Source organism: Mchenga conophoros, linkage group LG6 (assembly GCF_057382185.1).
Source record: "Mchenga conophoros isolate Kocher_MC1m ecotype Shallow Benthic linkage group LG6, M_conophoros_male_GT1.1, whole genome shotgun sequence".
NCBI classification, from domain to species: domain Eukaryota; kingdom Metazoa; phylum Chordata; class Actinopteri; order Cichliformes; family Cichlidae; genus Mchenga; species Mchenga conophoros.
Window position 1 is genome coordinate 20,188,029 of NC_140531.1, and position 19,431 is coordinate 20,207,459.

A 19,431-nucleotide genomic window follows, 5' to 3' on the forward strand; every position below is an offset into this window, starting at 1 on the left:
TTCTTTTGTCTCCACTTTTTTCACCCGTGTTTGGACACTCGGCGCATGGCTCCTTTGTTTACATTAGGGATCAGCTGTTAGCGCTGCGCCCTGCAGCTGCGCTACCGGCAGACATACCCTACATCCCCAGTGAGGGAAGAAACGGGGGTGATGTCTCCCGAGGACACCTCACACACCTTCTCTCCTTCCTGTAATCACTTTAAATGTGAGATCGCTCCCTGATATGATTGAGGAGCTAATGACGCTAACCCGGTCACAGTGGCAGTATCCCGGCACTGCCCGGTACTCCCTCTGTGAGTAGGCTGCCCGGCTTCCAGCTGCTGCGGGCGGACAAGACGAGAGACAGCGGTGAGAGGAAAGGAGGGGGGCTGGCAGTGTTTGTTAAAGACGGTTGTGGTATCTCTGGGCACATCGCTGTGAAAGAACAACTCTGCAACACAGACATTGCGCTATTAGCCGTTAGCATCCGTGGAGGTAGCCTGTGACTCTCTGTGGTCCGCAGACTGCAAACGCAATCTCCGAGAGCTCTTCTTCTAATATCAGGGGACTTTAATCATGTCTCGCTGGACTCCACACTGCCCACCTTCACCCAGTATGTGACCTGCCCCCACCGTAGGCAATAAAACATTGTACTTAATGTATGCCAATGAAAAAGTGGCATACAGTTCATCAGCTCCCCCTGCCCAGGGAAGATCGGATCGTAACCGAGTGCGTCTTGTCCCTGTGTGTGCAGCCCTTACTGTGCAGGGAGCCACTAATCACCCACGCAGTGCAGAGATGGTCCGCGGAGGGCATATAAATAAATAATAAAAGCAAGTAAATGACAGTATGCTCTTTCTGAAACAAACGGAGACCTTAACTTTTATCAAAATACCGTTTTACTCAGTTTAAAGTAATACCACTTTTTTCTTTTCGAAATAAGTGGAGACATTAACTTTGATCAAAATTCTTTCCCCCGCCATCTCCCTCCTAAGTGGTTAAACTGTCACACTGCTAGACTGCAACTGCACTCTTTGGTATCAACTTCTGTAATCCTGTAATTTCTGTGTAAAAGAATTAGATTGTGTATTATATTGTTAGTTTATACACCTGTGTGCGTGTGTATTTATGCATGTCCATACACATATATGGATTGTGTTTTACTTTTTTGTGCTTGAAAGATGCCCTCAAATGGAACCAAATTCCTTGTATGTGTTTGCGCATATACTTTTCCAATAAATGCGATTCTGATTGAGATATTTCCCTCTGTATGGCACACACGAGTAAATTAAGTAGAAAAAATGTCATGTGTATAGCCTCTTTTAAAATTGTTTTTAGGCTTGTAGAGATGACAGTAGGAAAGCAGACAAGTTTCCTGAGGTTGGGCTGAATGAACCTATAACACAGAGATAAACCTAAACAAGCAGAAGGAACTTTAGCTAAATATATTTTCACGTACAGCCAAATGACTGTAATAAAGTAGGTAAGCCGTGACCATAGAAAAAGCAAAGCAATCACTGGATATACTGTCCAAATTGCTACACACTTTTTAAGCATCGTTCACCAACAAACTGAGTCTAACAAATCATTTTTACTTTGGTAATTACAGTTATTGCCTTATGTATAAAATATAATTTTAATACCAGTGTTCATCATCTTGACGTGATTCTTTTTTTTTTTTTACAAAAAAGCTTTACAGCCTCTTACATAAGTCTACCACAATTACATAATTGATTTTTAACCAGGTTATAGTGAAAGGCCAGGTGTCAATCTCAGAGTTAACGCCGGAGCTTAAAGTCAGTTTGTTAAAACTGCTTTGTTCTCGAAACCAGTAAAATTAATTCGTAACTTTTAATTCTGAGTTGAGATTGATTCTTCAGTTCTTGGTTTGAGAACAATGAGGGTAAATTCATTTAACCTTTTACCTTGACTTAAGCACATAATTGTACTACATAGCCCTCGTCAATGGAACCCAATACCAGTATTTGACAGTAACAGGTAAGCCTCAAATTTAATTTTTAAATAGACAAGACACCATGAGAACTGACATTACAATATTTTATTTTACAAAAGTCAGTGTCTTTTAGTTCAAAGTTTGTCTGGCATCTCTTGTACATCTTGAAAATAAAAAACAAAAACCACTCTATGCAGTGTACTATAATTGAACATAAACAACAATATTTCAAAAGAATATTTCTAGATGAATTGTCATTTGAACTATTTCCTGGAAACTTTCTGAACACCACTTATTTTGCATAGCTTGATGCATGAATACCCTAGTTGTCTTAACTGGACTATAAATATAACTATATACACAATGAACAGTCATTTGTAAAAACACCTTTAAAATGTAAAATCTTTAAGAAGCCTGAGTGCCAGGAGCAATCCCCTTTAAGAACATTTACAATAAGAACTTCATCCCAAAAGCCCACAGGTTTTAACCACAGCTTCCCAGCATCAGTTCATGTATGCAGCTACACCTTTCCAAATCCCAGGGATCCTTTTAAGGCATCATTCATAAGATCTTTGAATTGATCTTCATCTGCAACACCTCTTGGGAGATACAGGGATAAGCTGCACGTTGATGTGTACGGGATACGCCGCATCCCTGACTCCTGATCGTAGAAGTCGATGTTGCAGGACTGTGGGAACCCCAGTGGTGGAAGTAAGTCAGCCCCAGTTATAAAGACGAGGAGCTCTTCAAATGTGTGGTCCACCTCTCGCTCTGTTAAAATACATACAAGTGTTAAATAAGGTGCAATGTGTAGATTTATAATCAGTTACACTGACTGCATAGTAGAACAGTTGCGTTAATGACTATTTTGGAGTCAAAAACAGGTTGTTAGGCAAAACAATTATTGCAAAGCATTGCATTAAAAAAAAAAAAAAAAAAAAATTACTCGAAGCAATCCTGCCCTGCTAAGACAGGAAATTAATTTTGTCCTCCGAGTCAGACCTATATGTCAAGGACTGTTTATGCAATGTGTATTTTTTTTAAAGAAGTTATTCATTCTGTCCTTGCAAGAGTACATTGGCTTTCTAGTGATGTCACATTTGCGTGGGTGTTGTCATTGCACCACTCGATTACTCTAAGACACTAATATACAGGAGGTTTCGTTATAGTCAACGTAATACCTGAAGGTTCTAGTTAGGCAGTGCATCTAATTAACAAATGACCTTTGTCTCAAAGGGAGACAAGTTTCAAATTGTGTTATTCTATCTTAAACACTGCAAAAACACTGGGGGTGATCGTGGCTCAAGAGTCTTGAGTCTTGTAATCGGAAGGTTGCCGGTTCGAGCCCCGGCTCGGACAGTCTCGGTCGTTGTGTCCTTGGGTGAGACACTTTACCCGTTGCCTACTGGTGGTGGTCAGAGGGCCCGGTGGCGCCAGTGCCCGGCAGCCTCACCTCTGTCAGTGTGGCTGTGGCTACAATGTAGCTGCCATCACCAGTGTGTGAATGTGTGGATGACTGCTTTAGTAAAGCGCTATACAAATACAGGCCATTTACCATTTACTTAATTCTCAGATGTGCTAATACAATTGAATCATAAATTTTACCATATTTTAAATACAAGTATGTAATATAACTATTTAATATTTTAGTGTTAGAAGTTTTCGGTCATGTAATAAAATTAATGTTTTACCAGAAATCACAATGAAAATCAAATTACATCCTATCTATCAGTCTAAACAAGCAAGATCTGGTAGAGATGACAGAGGATAAAAGAAATAATCTTCCAAAAATATTTGTTGTAGGTGGTTTCCTTTCAAATACCTCACCTAAAAAGGTAAAATAATCAAAAACTTCCTCATATGCTCTAAGAAGGGGTGGATTTTGCAAAGTTCTAAGGTTTTATTGCACCCAAGTGTTGTTTCGATTTAGTTGTCTGTATTTTGTATTGTGGACACTGTATTTAACATTAAATGCCTGAAGCAATTCAAACAGAAACAAGACATGTGTTGTATTCTATGTACTCACCCTGAATGGCCATAAGCCACCATTCCCACTGAAAGATGGTTGCTTCCTCTTCTTCACGTCTGTTACTTCCAGCTGGACTCCATCCAATGGTGAAGAGATCCTGGAAGCTGTTCCTTGTAAGTTTATTTCCTGCATTTGTAAATACAGGAAGGAACTGCTTCCAGCATCTCTTCACCATTTGCCAGAACCGACCACACGAGTCCATACCGGCAACAAACTGCTGAATCATGCTGGCAACCCTGTTGACCACAGATTGTACTCTCAATTCATACAACATAGCAAAATTGTGAAACAAAACAAAAAGTTTTGTCAATTTAAACACCACCTTAACTGCAATACAGATATAAACTCAGCAGATTGATGATTTGTTTAAGTGTTAACTATTAGGGGGGAACACAATGGGAAGACGAGCACTGACCAGGAAAGTACTTTGTAATTTTCTAACAAATTCTCACCTGTGAAACGCAAAATGAGATACAATCTCGCCCCTTATCCTCTTAACATCAAGTAGTGTGGCAGTGTAGATGTCAGGGATACCACAGCCTGCAATCCAGTCCCCAAGGTGACTTTTCAAGTCTGCCAGGTCTTCTGGGGTGCTGCAGCTGGAAACCTTGAAAATTAGGCACCTCCATAAATACATACGTTTAAAGCATTCACTAAGTGTACTTACATTTTGAGACGTTCCACTGATGAGTTAAGCTATGCATTGTGTTTCACTGAATTTAATTACACCTCAGCATGCACACAGTTTTACCTTTTCTATGTTCTGTTTGACGTCTTCGTCCATGAAGACCTCTACATCGAAGTCATCAAGAGATGTCTTCTGGCCACACATCATACAGAACAGGTGTCTGTTGATACACCGTGGCCCTGGCCCATTGTGTGCTATCGACCAAGCAATCAGTTTACCAGCCGTATAAAACTTGTTGCTTGACAGCAACTGCTGGCTATAGCTGAACAACAGACTGCCAGGCTTCCCCTCAAAAATCCCTAGGGAATTCTGAGTTTCGACCATAAGTAATCTGCAGGAAAAGATAGTAAAAAATAAAAAAAATTGAGTCAAATTGTGATTTCATCTTTGCAACAACAAAAAACACATTCATGCATTCTATTATTGTGTGGGAGAGATGGGAATGGGTTACCGAAAAAATTCCCGCCTTGGGCCTCCATAATCATCGGCCATTTCACCAACAAATTCAATATTTGGCAATTTATGCCAGGCAAAATATGACTTTGAAAGTGCCATGCAGGCACTATGTAGGATTTTCCTACGTCGGGCTATTATTGCACAATAATTGCTGGTGTCAAGATGAGTTTCCTGGAAATCTTTCATCACAGTCGCAAGGTCCATCTCGTCCTGAAGAGGGGGGGGGGAGAGAGAGAAGGGTCATGACTACATGAAACACATACACAGCAGTTCTGGCAGTGTTGTTCATGAGACATACATGCGAGTCATTTTGTTCAGGGGAAGCCAGGACAGCCTCATCCAGGTCTGATACTTCTGACTCTGCAGAGTCAATGTAAAACTCTTCCCTAAACAGAACAAATGCATTTGATTTTTTTAATATCATGTATACATACTGAAATGGAATGACTCATCTGATAAAAGAATCTGATTTCACATTATTTGGTCCTTGATTGCATCTGTTGGAGCCATTTGGATTTAAACAAATTTCAAAATATTAAAATATAAAGTTTGTTGTTAGTTTACTTCTATTTCTGGGTTAATCATTTTTTTATTTGTAGGTTAATGCTCACTTCATTGTTTTGTTGTTTATCTTATCAAGTCGCCAGGAAGAATTTCAGGGCTATTTTTGATAACTTAAGAGACTGGTATAAGACCAGCATGCACTGAGATGGGCCTTTTGTTTTGTTTGTTTGTTTGTTTTTTTAATTTGAGAGACAAGCAGCATGAAGGAACAAAAATGGATCTTGTTATTGGTTGCCAAAATGGATCAATAAACTATAAAATGCAACTTTCAAGTTTTGACAGTGCAGTTTTCCTGCGCACAAAAGATTATCACAGGCCAGCAGTGTCTTCTTTTCCTTTTTTTGTGAAACATAAGGAACTGCCCATTTACTGGGAATAGTTTGGGTGATTAGTTCCAAGTGTCTGAATGGTCAGGCTGACTAAAGTGTTATCGATGCATTTTCAGCAATTAAAAATACCAATATCATGACATCAACAAATCTGAAAAACATGAAAAAGCAAAACAGAAACCGAATGAGGCAATTAAACCATTGGTCTATATTCAGAGCACATAAATGTTATCAGTTCAATACATGCAACCTTTCAAATTTTAATATTCGCTGGTCTCACCCCGTATATTGTACTTATTGAGTGTCTATTTACCTATAGTGTGTGCTTTATAAGTTCCAGTTTACACTTAAGTTTTGGCATGTTATTCAACAACTACCACTTGCCTGTTAACCTCTGGTTCCTGGAGACCATGCCTACTAGAATGAGCTGTATGGTTTTCATGCAGACCACTGCAAAGGAATAGCAGAAATATTTCATAGCAGGAAGAGGACCCCAATGCAGATATTTATTGATCTAGACTACACAAAATGATCCAAGTTATAATAATGATATAATTAGTTTGTACCAAACTAGTTTTTACCAAAAAAATTAATGAAATTGTGCAATAGTTTAAGATTAAAATTCCAACTCATAAACAAACAAAGTGCCATTTACCTGATAACCTCTGGCTCCTGTACATTGTGCCTGCTATGGTCAGGTGTCTCGGTGTCATGCAGCACACTGCAATATGGTAAATATTGTTGATGAGAGGGTGTAATGCATTCACAGTGCTACAGTCCAAAGGCAGTTGTCAAAGACTTACATTGCCATCTCAGACTGCACAACTTCTCCACCAGTTGAGTCCTCATTGGCCTCTGTAATCTAAAACACCAGATTATTAAAATATAAAAGAAATGGAACAACAAATGACAAACAAGAACAGAGGACAACGCGCCAACTGGCAGGGAAACACACAAGGCTTAAATACATACTGAGGTGATTAGGGAATGTGAAACAGGAGGAGAGCACAGCTGGGACTCATCAGACATGACGAGGCAAAACTCAACACATTGACATAGTACACAGACTTTCAAAGTAAAACAGGAAACTGAACAGACGTGGACTAACCTAGGGGATACGGTGACAGAACAAGAGACACACTGACAGAGACGACTGTATACTAACAGAACACAGAACCACGACCTAAGAAGGAGAACACAAGAAATGCCCAGGACCTAGGAAGTTAGGAATACTAGCGACAGAAATCAAACCCAAGAGAATCAAAACACATCATGAAATCAAAGCTAACTAATACAAACAGAAAAACAACGAGTCCACAGACTCAGGACCGTGACACTTTGGGTAGGTAGAACTTAGGATAACTGAGGGGGAAAAAAATAAATAAATAAATAAAGGAAAGGTTAAGGACATTAACAAAAGACAATGAAAAAGCCAGAACCCAGGAAACTAAGATTACAAGAACAAAATGACCCTAACCCTAAAATACTGTTAGACCACAGTTGAAGCTTGCTCTACTGCATTTCTGTTATTAACAGTGAATCAATTGGCGGGGCATTATTTAAGCATAGCCATCTGGCATAGTGATCAGATGAATGTCTCAAATCCTTTGGGGAAAATCACAGCATTTATTATTCTGAGCAGTAACATGTTAAAGATGTCTTATACAATACTAGGGTGACTGGAGCGCCACTGAGTTACAGTAATAGTGACAATTATGCCATATCAGCCACCCGAGTGGAACATTTGAATACCTTTGGACGGATATAAAGATTGGAGCGACCCAGTAGGTTTCTTGCTCTAATTTCTTGGGGCGTCTCCTCTTCAAGAGGAAGAATGAGCCGCTGTCCATTCACTTTGCATAGATCGAACTGCAAGGGTATGTCTGCAATATTGTCCCGTAGTGCCTGCCTGAATTCAGCTGCATTTAGGTTTACAGGAACGACCACCCGAGTAGCAGGAGTGGCATCTGTAATCAAATTTAAACCAAATTAGCTTTCCCTAAAAACGGAAAAGGGTAAATTGTCACATTGTAGTGTCTCAACATCAACTTATTGGTGCAAGGAAATAAAGATTACAAAGGTGCTAAAAATCTAATGCCAAATTCTACAATTTGTAAACAACTGACACCATGATGTAGTTCTCATTTTTCAAACCCATCACTCCAAATAATTAATATTAATATAAATATTGATTACCCCTATGAGATCGGTAGTGTGTCAGTGTGGGATTCCTTAGTACTGACACCTTAAACGTTAACTGGCGATGTCTGGTTCTCCCGCCTCTTGGTCTGCGCACTGGCCCACCTCCGTGCTGTTGGCGGAAAACTCCAAAGCTATCATTAGACCATGAGATAATTTTAGTGAAACTAATCACACAGAGACACCCCCCCACCCCCCCCCCCCCCAAGAAAAAAAAGAAAAGAAAAAAAAACCACCCAACACACTCAGAGTAAGGAATGAGTGTTCAATCGGTGTTTATTGCATGCATTTTTCGATTGTCTCGCAAATTAAATGCTCCCTGAAAATATGGGATATGCTACATTTATAAACTAAAATCTTTATGCATAAATGCACATAACAGGGATTAAAATGACTGTCATTTGAAGTCGTCAATCTAGGATAGACATTTATGATTACAGAATTTGTTGTTGAATTGTAACAGATAATTAGTAAACGAGCCATTTATTATTTAAAAATGTAAAAGTTATTTCCTTTTGCAAAAACAAAAAAGGCGCAAAGCTAAAAGCTTGCCAATAGAGTAACCACCACCAAAGCATTTCACCTTTGTAGAAGAGATGTCCCCTCTTCACTGTCATCTTGATTCAGTAGCCGGTTAAATTGGGCATTCATTCTGTCTCTGATATCAGTGACTCTCCGTCGAAATGCAGCGCTCCGTTCGGACATGACTGTTCCCAAAAAGTCCGCCAAAAGGCTTGGCAGAAATATATATATAGCATCCCTAAAATTCAAAGTACGGCGGGAGAAGGTACATTGTTTGTGATTGGATAAGCAAGACTGAAGGTTGTGTTTTATTTTTAATCCACCCCTTACCACAACCTGTGATCAGAATTTGTGTTAACCAATCACAGTCAACCTCATATTTGTGTTGTCTCAATCAAGCTATGTGCGACAAACTACATACAGATGAATGCATGCGAAATCTCTGCGCCAACAAAAAACACCGTAAGTACCCTAGTTAATCTCAATTATTGTTCGTCTTTGCTAACTAAAAGCTAAGCGATGATTCAAAAACATTGCTTTGTCCTTTTAAGCACATGTTATATGTTAGCTTTGTATTGTAGTAAGCGAAAAAAAAGTCATGCTGAGAACCTTCACAGACAAGTCATGCTAACCTTTGTCCGTTAGGAATGTTGCCAACATGCCATTTTAGGTGAGGCATGTTAATAAGGTCTTTAATATGGTACTCCGTTTAGCCACTTTATATTATTTAAAATACGGTTTTATATCACTTGTTACATTAGCCGGATTAGGCTACACGTTACTGCACTGCCACCCCAGATAGAAAGCCGACATTGAATTGATGTTGATTTTTTTTCTATAAAGTACCGGAGAAAGTAGATTGAATGTTCTTTTGTTATCACTGATTTATGGTCTAGTTACAGTTCACTAGCTATGTCGACGTGCAATTTAGGTATATCTGACCGGTAAATTAAAGCAGCGATCACCTGGACTGTTCCGTATCACCCCTCTCACAGTGGTACATCCCTCCAGGTAACCATTCACAAGTCTTGTACAGTAGAGCGGGAATTAATCTCAGCGGAATTGAGAGGAGAAAGTGGATGCAAGCTGCCGTTAAACTTGACTGAAGAAGAAGAGAGGAGAAAGTAGAGAAATGAATAAAGAACAGTCAGTATATGCAGAAAAGAAATAATAAAGTTAAAAGACAGCATGGTCTTCATGAACCCAGGGTACAATACAAAAATGTCGTTTTATTTAAGTGAGCAAAACAATGTAGACCATGTTCATTTTGGTAATTAGTTGGAAAAAAAAAACTAATGACAGCATTTAAAATAAACAAAGATGAATAACATGGATGGGAACATTTGACAATGGAATCGGAACATTATCAAAAATGATTTTTCAGATCTGCTGAGTAGAAGATGCGGAGATTCAAATTTTTAACTTGGGTGTGTGTTTGAAATATGAAAATATTGGTTGACATCGTTGACATACTGCTATTAAAGATAGGAATATGTATGAAACGTAGATTCAAAAGCTCTATTAACAGAACTATAACCTGTTAGAATGTGACATTTATTTCAGATGCATTCTGTAACTGTTCACAGTCCCAATACTTAGTGATGACATAGTGTTTCCAAAAGTGCTCAGTCACAATTTTCAGAAGACTAACATGAAATTTTTTGATTTATTTAAATATATAAACCTGTTGAAAGCAATAATTTAAATTTTTGTCTTTGTAGAATCACAGTACAAAGTATGGCCTGGAGGATTTTCATCTCAAGGTGCAAGAACATTCATAATGACTGTACACGGCGGCTGCTGATGGACGATGTTGGGCCAGATGTGCTACAGTTAGCGTTAAGGAGGTATGATGAAAGCATGATGGAAAACATTTAACATTTTAACTTGCATAAAATGTTTAAGGGGAATATGGCCTGAAAATATAACATGAATTAAGAAGTAATTTTTTGATGTCTTTGAGGTTGGAGACAATGCAGAGAAGCCTTCGGTGGGCAAGAGGAAGACTGATCAGTGTAACTGCAGCAGATCAACTTCTGCGTGACTTGGCTGAATTGATTCAGGAGGTCGAACTGTCTACTCAGCATGGCCAACAAGGTAAGCACATATTGTGTCGATTCCTTGACTGATCAAAAGTGTGAAATAAATTATGACTCTGTCTTAACCTATTTTCCAAATACACCAAACGCTTATATATTTTCAGGCTCTTTTGGATACCAGGCACCAGTGGTTTTCAACAGAGGTAGAGGCAGATCCCTTTACCTTATCACTCGGGAACAGCTTTCATTCCTGAAGTCATGTGGATTCACTGCACCTCAGATGGCTGATATTTTGAATGTTTCACTTCGTACAATTCGAAGACGTCTGCGGTCAGTGACTTTTGAAACCAGTGTGACTTTCAGTTCTTTTGTGACACACACCCACTGTTTATTCAAATTAAATGGTATTGTGAAATTGTAAAAATTAGTATATTTGAATGTGCACTAACTAGTCAAGTAATGATGTGTGTTGTTATGGCAGTGATAAAATACTCGTGTTCTTTTTGTCTGATTTCAGACAGTATAATTTCACCCGTGCATCAATGTATGCGGAACTGACTGACAGTGCGCTGGATGAACATGTGCAGGACATTGTCGCTGGCAATGAACAAATTGGTCCTGAGGCTGTCAGAGCCTCCCTGCGAGTACGTGGACTACGTGTACAGCGAAGGAGGGTTCGAGCAAGCATGCTACGGATAAATCCTGGAGCAGCTGCCATAAGAGCAGTTTTGCGGAGACCAGAACGAAGAACATATCAGGTTGCAGGTCCAAACTCATTGTGGCACATTGATGGAAATCACAAGCTGATAAGGTAACCAAGCACACTGATTTGTTGAACACCTATTTTGACCAAAGTGAAATTCAGCATTACATCAAATATAACTGTTGAACAGTAAGACACATCCAATAGAGCCAGGCCCTGTGATGGGCAGTCCTCTAACACAACTGGTTATGTTTAAAGGGGAAAATGAGAGAACACAGACATCGCAAGCAACGTACAGACAAACTTGACATGCAATAGTGCCATGTAAATCAATTAAGAGTGTGTGTTTCCATTGTTTCAATAACAAAGCAGAAATAAGATTTTTCTTCTTATGGACCACTGTTTTAGGTGGAGGATAGTCATTCATGGGGCTATTGATGGATACAGTCGTCTTGTGGTCTTCCTTCATGCCTCAAACAACAACCGTAGCAGTACTGTTTTATCAAGTTTCATCAGAGCCGTGGTATCCTATGGTGTACCCTCGAGGGTCCGGACAGACAGAGGAGGGGAAAACAATGCTGTCTGCCTGATGATGAACATTTTCAGAGGCTTTGATCGTGGAAGTGCCCTAAGAGGAAGGAGTACCCATAATCAGAGAATTGAGAGGCTCTGGGGTGATCTGTGGCGAGGAATGACCAATGTGTACTGTGATTTATTTCACCACCTGGAGGAGGAAGGCATCATTGACATTGACAATGAAATGCACCTTTGGGCTCTCCATTACATCTATCTCCCAAGGATCAACAGAGATTTGAAAGACTTCACTCAACAGTGGAACAATCATGGCTTGCGGACAGAGAGACACTTGAGCCCATTACAGATTTTTGTCCGAGGCAGCCTCCAGCAACAGGGCCGAGCCTCAACTGCCATGCAGGACATCTTTCAGACCAGAGCAGCTGCTGCTGATGGGACTATTGGTGGGACAGCTGATGGTGGTGTGACAGCCACTGAGAGTGAGACGACTGCTGCTCAGGGCTCAGGTGCAGATTCTGGTGGTGGTGCTGCTGCTCATGGTACAGATGAGCTGGGATTGCTGGTCGACTGGCCTGAGAGGATTACTGTGCCAGACATTGAATTTACTCTGGACGGAATGGTGATGGAGCAAGTGGTAGAACTGTTTAATCCACTAAGTGGCACCAGAGGGAGTCATGGTATTGAGCTCATCACTGGCTTAATATACTTTCTGGACTCCACATATCACTGAGACAGTTCAATTAATGACTGAAACATAATAGCAGCAAGTGGAAAGACTTCAAAATATCTAGGTGACTGGATACATATAATGTGAAAAGTTATGATACGTGTTTACTATGTACCATTGAGTAGTGGTGTAAATGCTGTTAAAATGTTCTGTGTGGATTTCATGATGTAGATGACTGATTTATAATAAGTTACATAATATCATGAATATATATATAGTTTGTGTTGAAATGTCTTTATTTGAAATGTACATGTGTAAAGTGTAAGAGCTAGTGTCTCGTGAGAATACCCTTAACGAGAGTACACGAGACTTTGCATGGACTGCGAGGGAGCAGATGTCTCTCATGAAGCGATTTTAAGTTAAAAGTTTACTAAAAGAAAAAGCAACACAAGGACTTAAGGACCTCTTTTCAGGACAAGCAGCCAACGAGGTATTTGTCATTTGAGAAATGTTGTTATTTGTGTTTGGACTTAATATGTGTACTCTAAAGTTGCTAATTGATTTGTACTGTTCGCTTGTGACCAGTTCTCATGGTGTATCGGCGTACTGGTGATGGTGAAGCCAAGGAGAGAAGGCCCAAGTAATAAACGCCCGTTTCAAAGAACCGACCTGTGTCTGTGTTGTTGTGAATTCTGTCATGGAAATCAGTGCATTTCCTGAAAGAAATCTCTCCTTCCGGGTCATCCGTGGATCGAGTTTCCTTCGAGACGTGGGCAGCGATAAGCAGAGTTTTGTATAAGATTAATTATTCAAAGTAAGCTCAGGTATGCCGTTCAGCGGGTTAGTTACAGCGCCGGGAGTAGCCTGGGAGAACAAAATGATACAGAGACTGCTTCAGGTTGCTTTCCCAAAATCAACTCAAAGTTTATTCTTCTGTGCAGGGTTTTTATAGGCAGAAGGGTAAAAGTGTGTCAACAAGTTTCAAGTTACAAGTTACAACCATATAAGGAAGTTCCCCCTAGCTCTGAAAGGGGCCTTCTATAATCTCAACATACTTTTGACAGGTCCATTAAACACTAGACAGTTAGAATCCTTTAGTGATATAAGTTTGCACATGGTAGAATACTGCATGTAGTTATTTGCATTAGGAAATGTTTAACCATATATACCTAAAGGCACATAATCAATGGTGTGTGATCTTTAGCAGGCTGCAAACTTGATGTGCACTCGAGGAATGCACTGTCCCACTATACCACAGCAGGATCAACGCAGCTATGCCTGTTCCAGTTTAAGTGCCTTCTTTACATATAGATGAACTGTTGGATTTTCCAGACCAGCAGGCCAAAGGAAGTTGCCTGTGGGGTCGCAGCAAGAGGAGATGAAGTTCAAACAAAGGGCATTGCAGAAACAGGGTCCTTTGTATAATATCATCAAAAAAGGTATTCAGTACATGCTCCCAAAATACTAAAATATCTAACATTTCCTGTATCCTTTGGGGCAACAGACCTGAGTCACACTTTTAGAGAAGTACCTGGTGAGGTGGATTGAGAGGAATATCCATGATGCATGGCAGTTTGTTCACTCACTTCCTCTCCACCACAGCTTCCGAAGTGCAGCCAATCACAGAGCTTGCTCTCCTGATCCAAGAAGAACACATCAAAGTGCGCTGCACAAGCTTGCTCACAAAAAATAGCCTGCCCATACACTGCTTGTGTACAGCTTCTGTTTTGATCTTCCAGTTCAGCAAATGTATATATGTGGGTGTCCAGGTATTTGTGCTCCTCCACCACATCATATCAGTGGGTTCAGTATCTTATACTTTTGTCAAGATAATGCACACTGCAGCCGACAGTTATCAGAAAGAAGCCATTACCAAGTTACATGGATTCTTTTTTTTTTTTATAACTTCATGTCATATAAACTAGTTATGTTATGTGCAACACTGTCATGTGCCACTCTGGTTTTATGTTTCAAATTCGTGTAAGACATCCACAGTACTCTGATGACATTGACAAGGACATCTCCAGTTTACGTGGGAAACTATTATTTCAGGTTCTTGAGATTACTTATTTACGTCAATTTTGAGAAAACGTACATACAGGTCTGATTCAAAACTGTATATCTATTTTTTTAATGCATGTTGAAAGGGCAAAAATATTCCTGAGATACTGTTAACATTATTAAATTTGAAGGCTATTATACAGTGGTATTACTTTAAACTGAGTAAAACGGTATTTTGATAAAAGTTAAGGTCTCCGTTTGTTTCAGAAAGAGCATACTGTCATTTACTTGCTTTTATTATTTATTTATATGCCCTCCGCGGACCATCTCTGCACTGCGTGGGTGATTAGTGGCTCCCTGCACAGTAAGGGCTGCACACACAGGGACAAGACGCACTCGGTTACGATCCGATCTTCCCTGGGCAGGGGGAGCTGATGAACTGTATGCCACTTTTTCATTGGCATACATTAAGTACAATGTTTTATTGCCTACGGTGGGGGCAGGTCACATACTGGGTGAAGGTGGGCAGTGTGGAGTCCAGCGAGACATGATTAAAGTCCCCTGATATTAGAAGAAGAGCTCTCGGAGATTGCGTTTGCAGTCTGCGGACCACAGAGAGTCACAGGCTACCTCCACGGATGCTAACGGCTAATAGCGCAATGTCTGTGTTGCAGAGTTGTTCTTTCACAGCGATGTGCCCAGAGATACCACAACCGTCTTTAACAAACACTGCCAGCCCCCCTCCTTTCCTCTCACCGCTGTCTCTCGTCTTGTCCGCCCGCAGCAGCTGGAAGCCGGGCAGCCTACTCACAGAGGGAGTACCGGGCAGTGCCGGGATACTGCCACTGTGACCGGGTTAGCGTCATTAGCTCCTCAATCATATCAGGGAGCGATCTCACATTTAAAGTGATTACAGGAAGGAGAGAAGGTGTGTGAGGTGTCCTCGGGAGACATCACCCCCGTTTCTTCCCTCACTGGGGATGTAGGGTATGTCTGCCGGTAGCGCAGCTGCAGGGCGCAGCGCTAACAGCTGATCCCTAATGTAAACAAAGGAGCCATGCGCCGAGTGTCCAAACACGGGTGAAAAAAGTGGAGACAAAAGAAGAGAAAAGTCAACATAACTAGCACGAAGCGGTAATGCAAGATGGCAGGATCTGATTGCTAAAACATAAGTTAAAGGTTAAGAGAAGTAAAGAGGAAAATAAGAAAGAAGCTCAGAAATGAGCAGAGCTAGCTCTGCTCATTACCTGTTAGCTGCCATAACAGGTAACACAGTTAAGGTTTCAGAAAAAGTATTCTGTCGTTTGTTTGCTCGATCATGCCTTAAACACATCAAAATGCATAGTGGGATTATAATACAAGTGAATACTGTGACAAGCACTGGTACTGAATAGGCAATCACTTAGCAGCAAGGTGAATCGGTGATGCATTAGTGTGGTCTGCACTTCCTCTTCTTTGATTGGGTGAAATGAGTTGAAAGTAATTGGATGAGGGAACCATGGGGAGTGCCCTGCATAATTTCAATAAAACGCCGTTTTAAACGCCGTTACAGCTGGCAGAGAACGCCGTAAAAAACGCCGTTCAAAGATGCATAAAAACGGCGTTTTGTGCCGAGTAGCGTAAAAAACGGCGTTTCCGTCTGTCTTTGAACGCCGCTTTTTACGTCACTCGGATGGTGCGTTCAGGGCGCCATCCGAGCGGCGGAAAAAGCGGCGTTTGTCGGAACAGAACGCCGTTTTTTTCGGCGTTTTGAAAAATTAAACGGCGTTTTTTACGCCATTTCTTAACCAAACGGGTTAGGAAAGTGGCGAATTTTGGCACTAATGGCTTGCCATAGATGGAAATCTCGGACACGTGCATTCTTTGGGGTCTGGCACGTCTTCACACACTTCGTGGGATTCGTGTTTGAACATGATCGCCGGGCAATGTGCTGTCACATCACTTTATAATCAGCCTGACGTCTGCACAAGACGAGAATCGCTTGGCGAGATGCGATTTTCAGTTTTCAATTTTTTTTTGCAGCGCTACAAAAGAATCCAAGCTCAGAGGCGCAAAAGCACAAGACGCTTTGGGGTGCACTTGGATTCATTGTTGAATGAAAATAAAAGTTGTGATCGTGAAATTAAAAAAATAAATAAATAAAGCGAAGACGCTTGATATGATTCGACACTCACTTTCACGGGAGCAACATGCTTTCAGTTTTGGAGAGCTTCAAATAATCCACAGCAGCTCGCAACCAAAGTGTCGCCTCGAAGCGAAGGCGCAGTTTTCACACAAATGGATGAATCGCATTCTGACGGGTTCTTTATCAAAATCAGCCTTATCGCACAAAAAGCCTTCGTTTCTCAGCCTGCGTGACCCTACCTGCCATCGAAGTCTGCACTTGCTCCAAAGCTGCAGCTGCACAGCAACATCAACTTTATCCATAATTCCATGATTTCGGGAGTTACGCGCCCACGCTGTTTCCAATTCTCCGTAAATCCAGAATCACCGGGTAGGAAACTGTGGAGTAAACAGCGACACAACAACAACAAACACACAGTTTGTTTCCTCCTGGAGGTGCGCGGGCAGGAGAGGTCTGACGGCGTCCTTCAGACTGTTCATCTGAGATATTCAGGAGGAGAGAAGGCAGCCCGATGCCTGGAAGCAGAGTGACTCCGATGAGTGTGCGCGCGCGCGCGCGTGTGGAGCGGGACGCACTCTGCCGGGAAGAGCGCGCACAGCCGCCCCTTACCCACCCACCCCCCTCTCTCTTCTTTCCTCCCCTCACAAGTTCAGGCAGCGGGCTCTCAACCAACAGCACCCACTGCAGTCTGACCTTCGCTCGCTGCAGTCTCAACAGAGCCGTGGTGTGCAGCCACTCAGTTGCGGAACCTTAACGAGAAAGAAGAGGCTCCACGTGTGGCTCCGTTACACGCTGTGGAAAATGCCTTAATGAACCTGCTGAGACACGCAGGTGTATTGTTGGCCACCCAGGTAGATGTTGATCACGCAGCAAAGACAAAGCAGTGAAAATTACTGAGGGTATAAAAAGAAAGCTGCGCAAAATAGAAAATCAGTGGTTTGTTAAAGTTTGAGGCGCACGCGCACTCAACAGGTGGAAATACTTATTTAAAAAAACAAACCTTAATATGTATAATTTTTGCAAACAAACACAAGTGGATGCATTTAATCAAAATCGCTTACAACTACCGACTGTTTCTGTTTTCTCAACAAGCCAAAAAGCTTTTCTGAACGACACTGCGCATGCGTAATTGCTGTCTTTCTATTCTTTCACACGAGGATCCTGTTAGACCTCATCACCTGTCTGATTCCTAAGCGGCACTCCACATTCAAAATCTCCTGAACTGCGCTTCCTGTTTGGGTGCAGAATGATGAAGGCTGCCTCATTTCCTGATGTGACAGCTTTCTGTCAGTGAACCAACCAGAGGGAGTGCCCGGTTGGCCTAACAGCCTTCTGGAGCACACGATGAATGACGGGAAGGTTCATGTGATTACTGCTAGTAGTTCAGAGTCTCTTTTGATTCATGCAACTCTTCGCCTTCACTGACTGAGTAATGAATCTGTGGTGGCACCCAGGTCTGACCTCAGCTGGTCGCAGAAAGTCTGGTGTCCCGGTTTGTGTATAATTAGACTATCAATCACAGTATTGACCTGACTGTAAGAACGTGATTCCTTGTGTTATCATTGCATTTAAATATGAGCAATGGCTTATGCCGATCGCAAGGGCCACGTCTCATTACCGGTAATATTCATATGTTGTGAAAAACTGAGACACTGTGTGGATTTTAAAGGGTCACTTACGCAGCGCATCTGTGTTTGTTAGCAGGAGTATACTCAGGATGTGTGGGGTTATTTTTAATGAACATTTTACCAGATGTGGTGCTCAGCCAAACTTAGAAGTTATGTGTTGAGTTCCATGACTGTGCAAAGGTCTTAGGCCACCCCTCATTTCTTTATATTTTGCTTCCAAGAGGCCAGAGTGTCTTGTAATATTTTGAAGTGATCTTATAACAGCTCTCCAGGCTTTCTTTCAATGTTTATCTTCAGACATCTCAGTCCAGTCCTTGTACTTGACAACTTTCAGAGAAATGTTTTTGTTTTTACTTGTTTTTTTAGTTGTTTAACGCTGACTTATTAATCATCCACACATTAAACAAGGATGTATCTGATCCATTTAAAGTTCATTGAACCCTCATCAGAAATAGTCTCAGTGGAAAGGTGGCTGCCAAGAAGTCATTCTTTAGGAAGGGAAACGGGAAGAAAAGGCTGAAGTATGCCAAATTACACAAGAACTGGACTAAAAATCAGTGACAACAGGATTTATGGAGTGATGGATCCAAATTTGAAATTTATGGCTCAAATCAGTATCAATATGTATGCAGGAGGTCAGGAGAGGTACAACAGTGAGTGTCTGCAGGCATCTGTAAAACACAACGGCGGCTCCACCATGGTCTGGAGCTGCGAGATGCTGTCAAAACCGATGGAATTATGAACACGTGGGAACGGTCAAATTTTGATCCACCACGAACACCATCTGGAAAGCGTCTCATTGACGAGAGCTTCATTTTTAAGCATGATAATGATCCCAAACACACCATCAAAGCAGTAAAAGTATACCTGGATAGAAAATAAACAAACAATGAAACATGGTCAGTTATAAACTGGCCTCCCCAGAGCCCAGACCTCGACTGAATCACTCTGGGATCATCTTGACAGAAATCAGAACAAAAAGGCAGCCAACATCCAATAACAGCTTTGAATGTC

General features: G+C 41.2%; 2 protein-coding genes across 3 annotated transcripts; one reads left to right on the forward strand and one right to left on the reverse strand.

Moving 5' to 3' along the window:
• Window positions 1-2,023: 2,023 nt before the first annotated feature.
• On the reverse strand, window positions 2,024-17,325 carry LOC146572479 (putative E3 ubiquitin-protein ligase HERC4). Of its 2 annotated transcripts, XM_085276690.1 has the most exons (13): window positions 17,029-17,325; window positions 9,686-9,822; window positions 8,196-8,332; window positions 7,752-7,966; window positions 6,803-6,861; window positions 6,655-6,720; window positions 6,384-6,449; window positions 5,405-5,492; window positions 5,102-5,316; window positions 4,714-4,981; window positions 4,415-4,569; window positions 3,960-4,198; window positions 2,024-2,704 (listed from the first exon to the last, which is right to left on the reverse strand). In XM_085276690.1, the coding sequence occupies exons 1-13, from the start codon at window positions 17,089-17,091 to the stop codon at window positions 2,454-2,456; spliced, it is 1,959 nt and encodes a 652-aa protein (XP_085132816.1). In that variant the 5' UTR covers window positions 17,092-17,325; the 3' UTR covers window positions 2,024-2,453. The 2 variants fall into 2 exon arrangements, with proteins under 2 accessions (XP_085132816.1, XP_085132817.1); XM_085276691.1 differs by lacking the exon at window positions 17,029-17,325 and having other exon boundaries at window positions 8,782-11,726.
• Window positions 9,141-13,312, forward strand: LOC146572480 (uncharacterized). Its single transcript, XM_085276692.1, has 6 exons — window positions 9,141-9,182; window positions 10,442-10,567; window positions 10,684-10,817; window positions 10,924-11,089; window positions 11,277-11,570; window positions 11,871-13,312. The coding sequence occupies exons 1-6, from the start codon at window positions 9,148-9,150 to the stop codon at window positions 12,724-12,726; spliced, it is 1,611 nt and encodes a 536-aa protein (XP_085132818.1). The 5' UTR covers window positions 9,141-9,147; the 3' UTR covers window positions 12,727-13,312.
• Window positions 17,326-19,431: the final 2,106 nt, after the last annotated feature.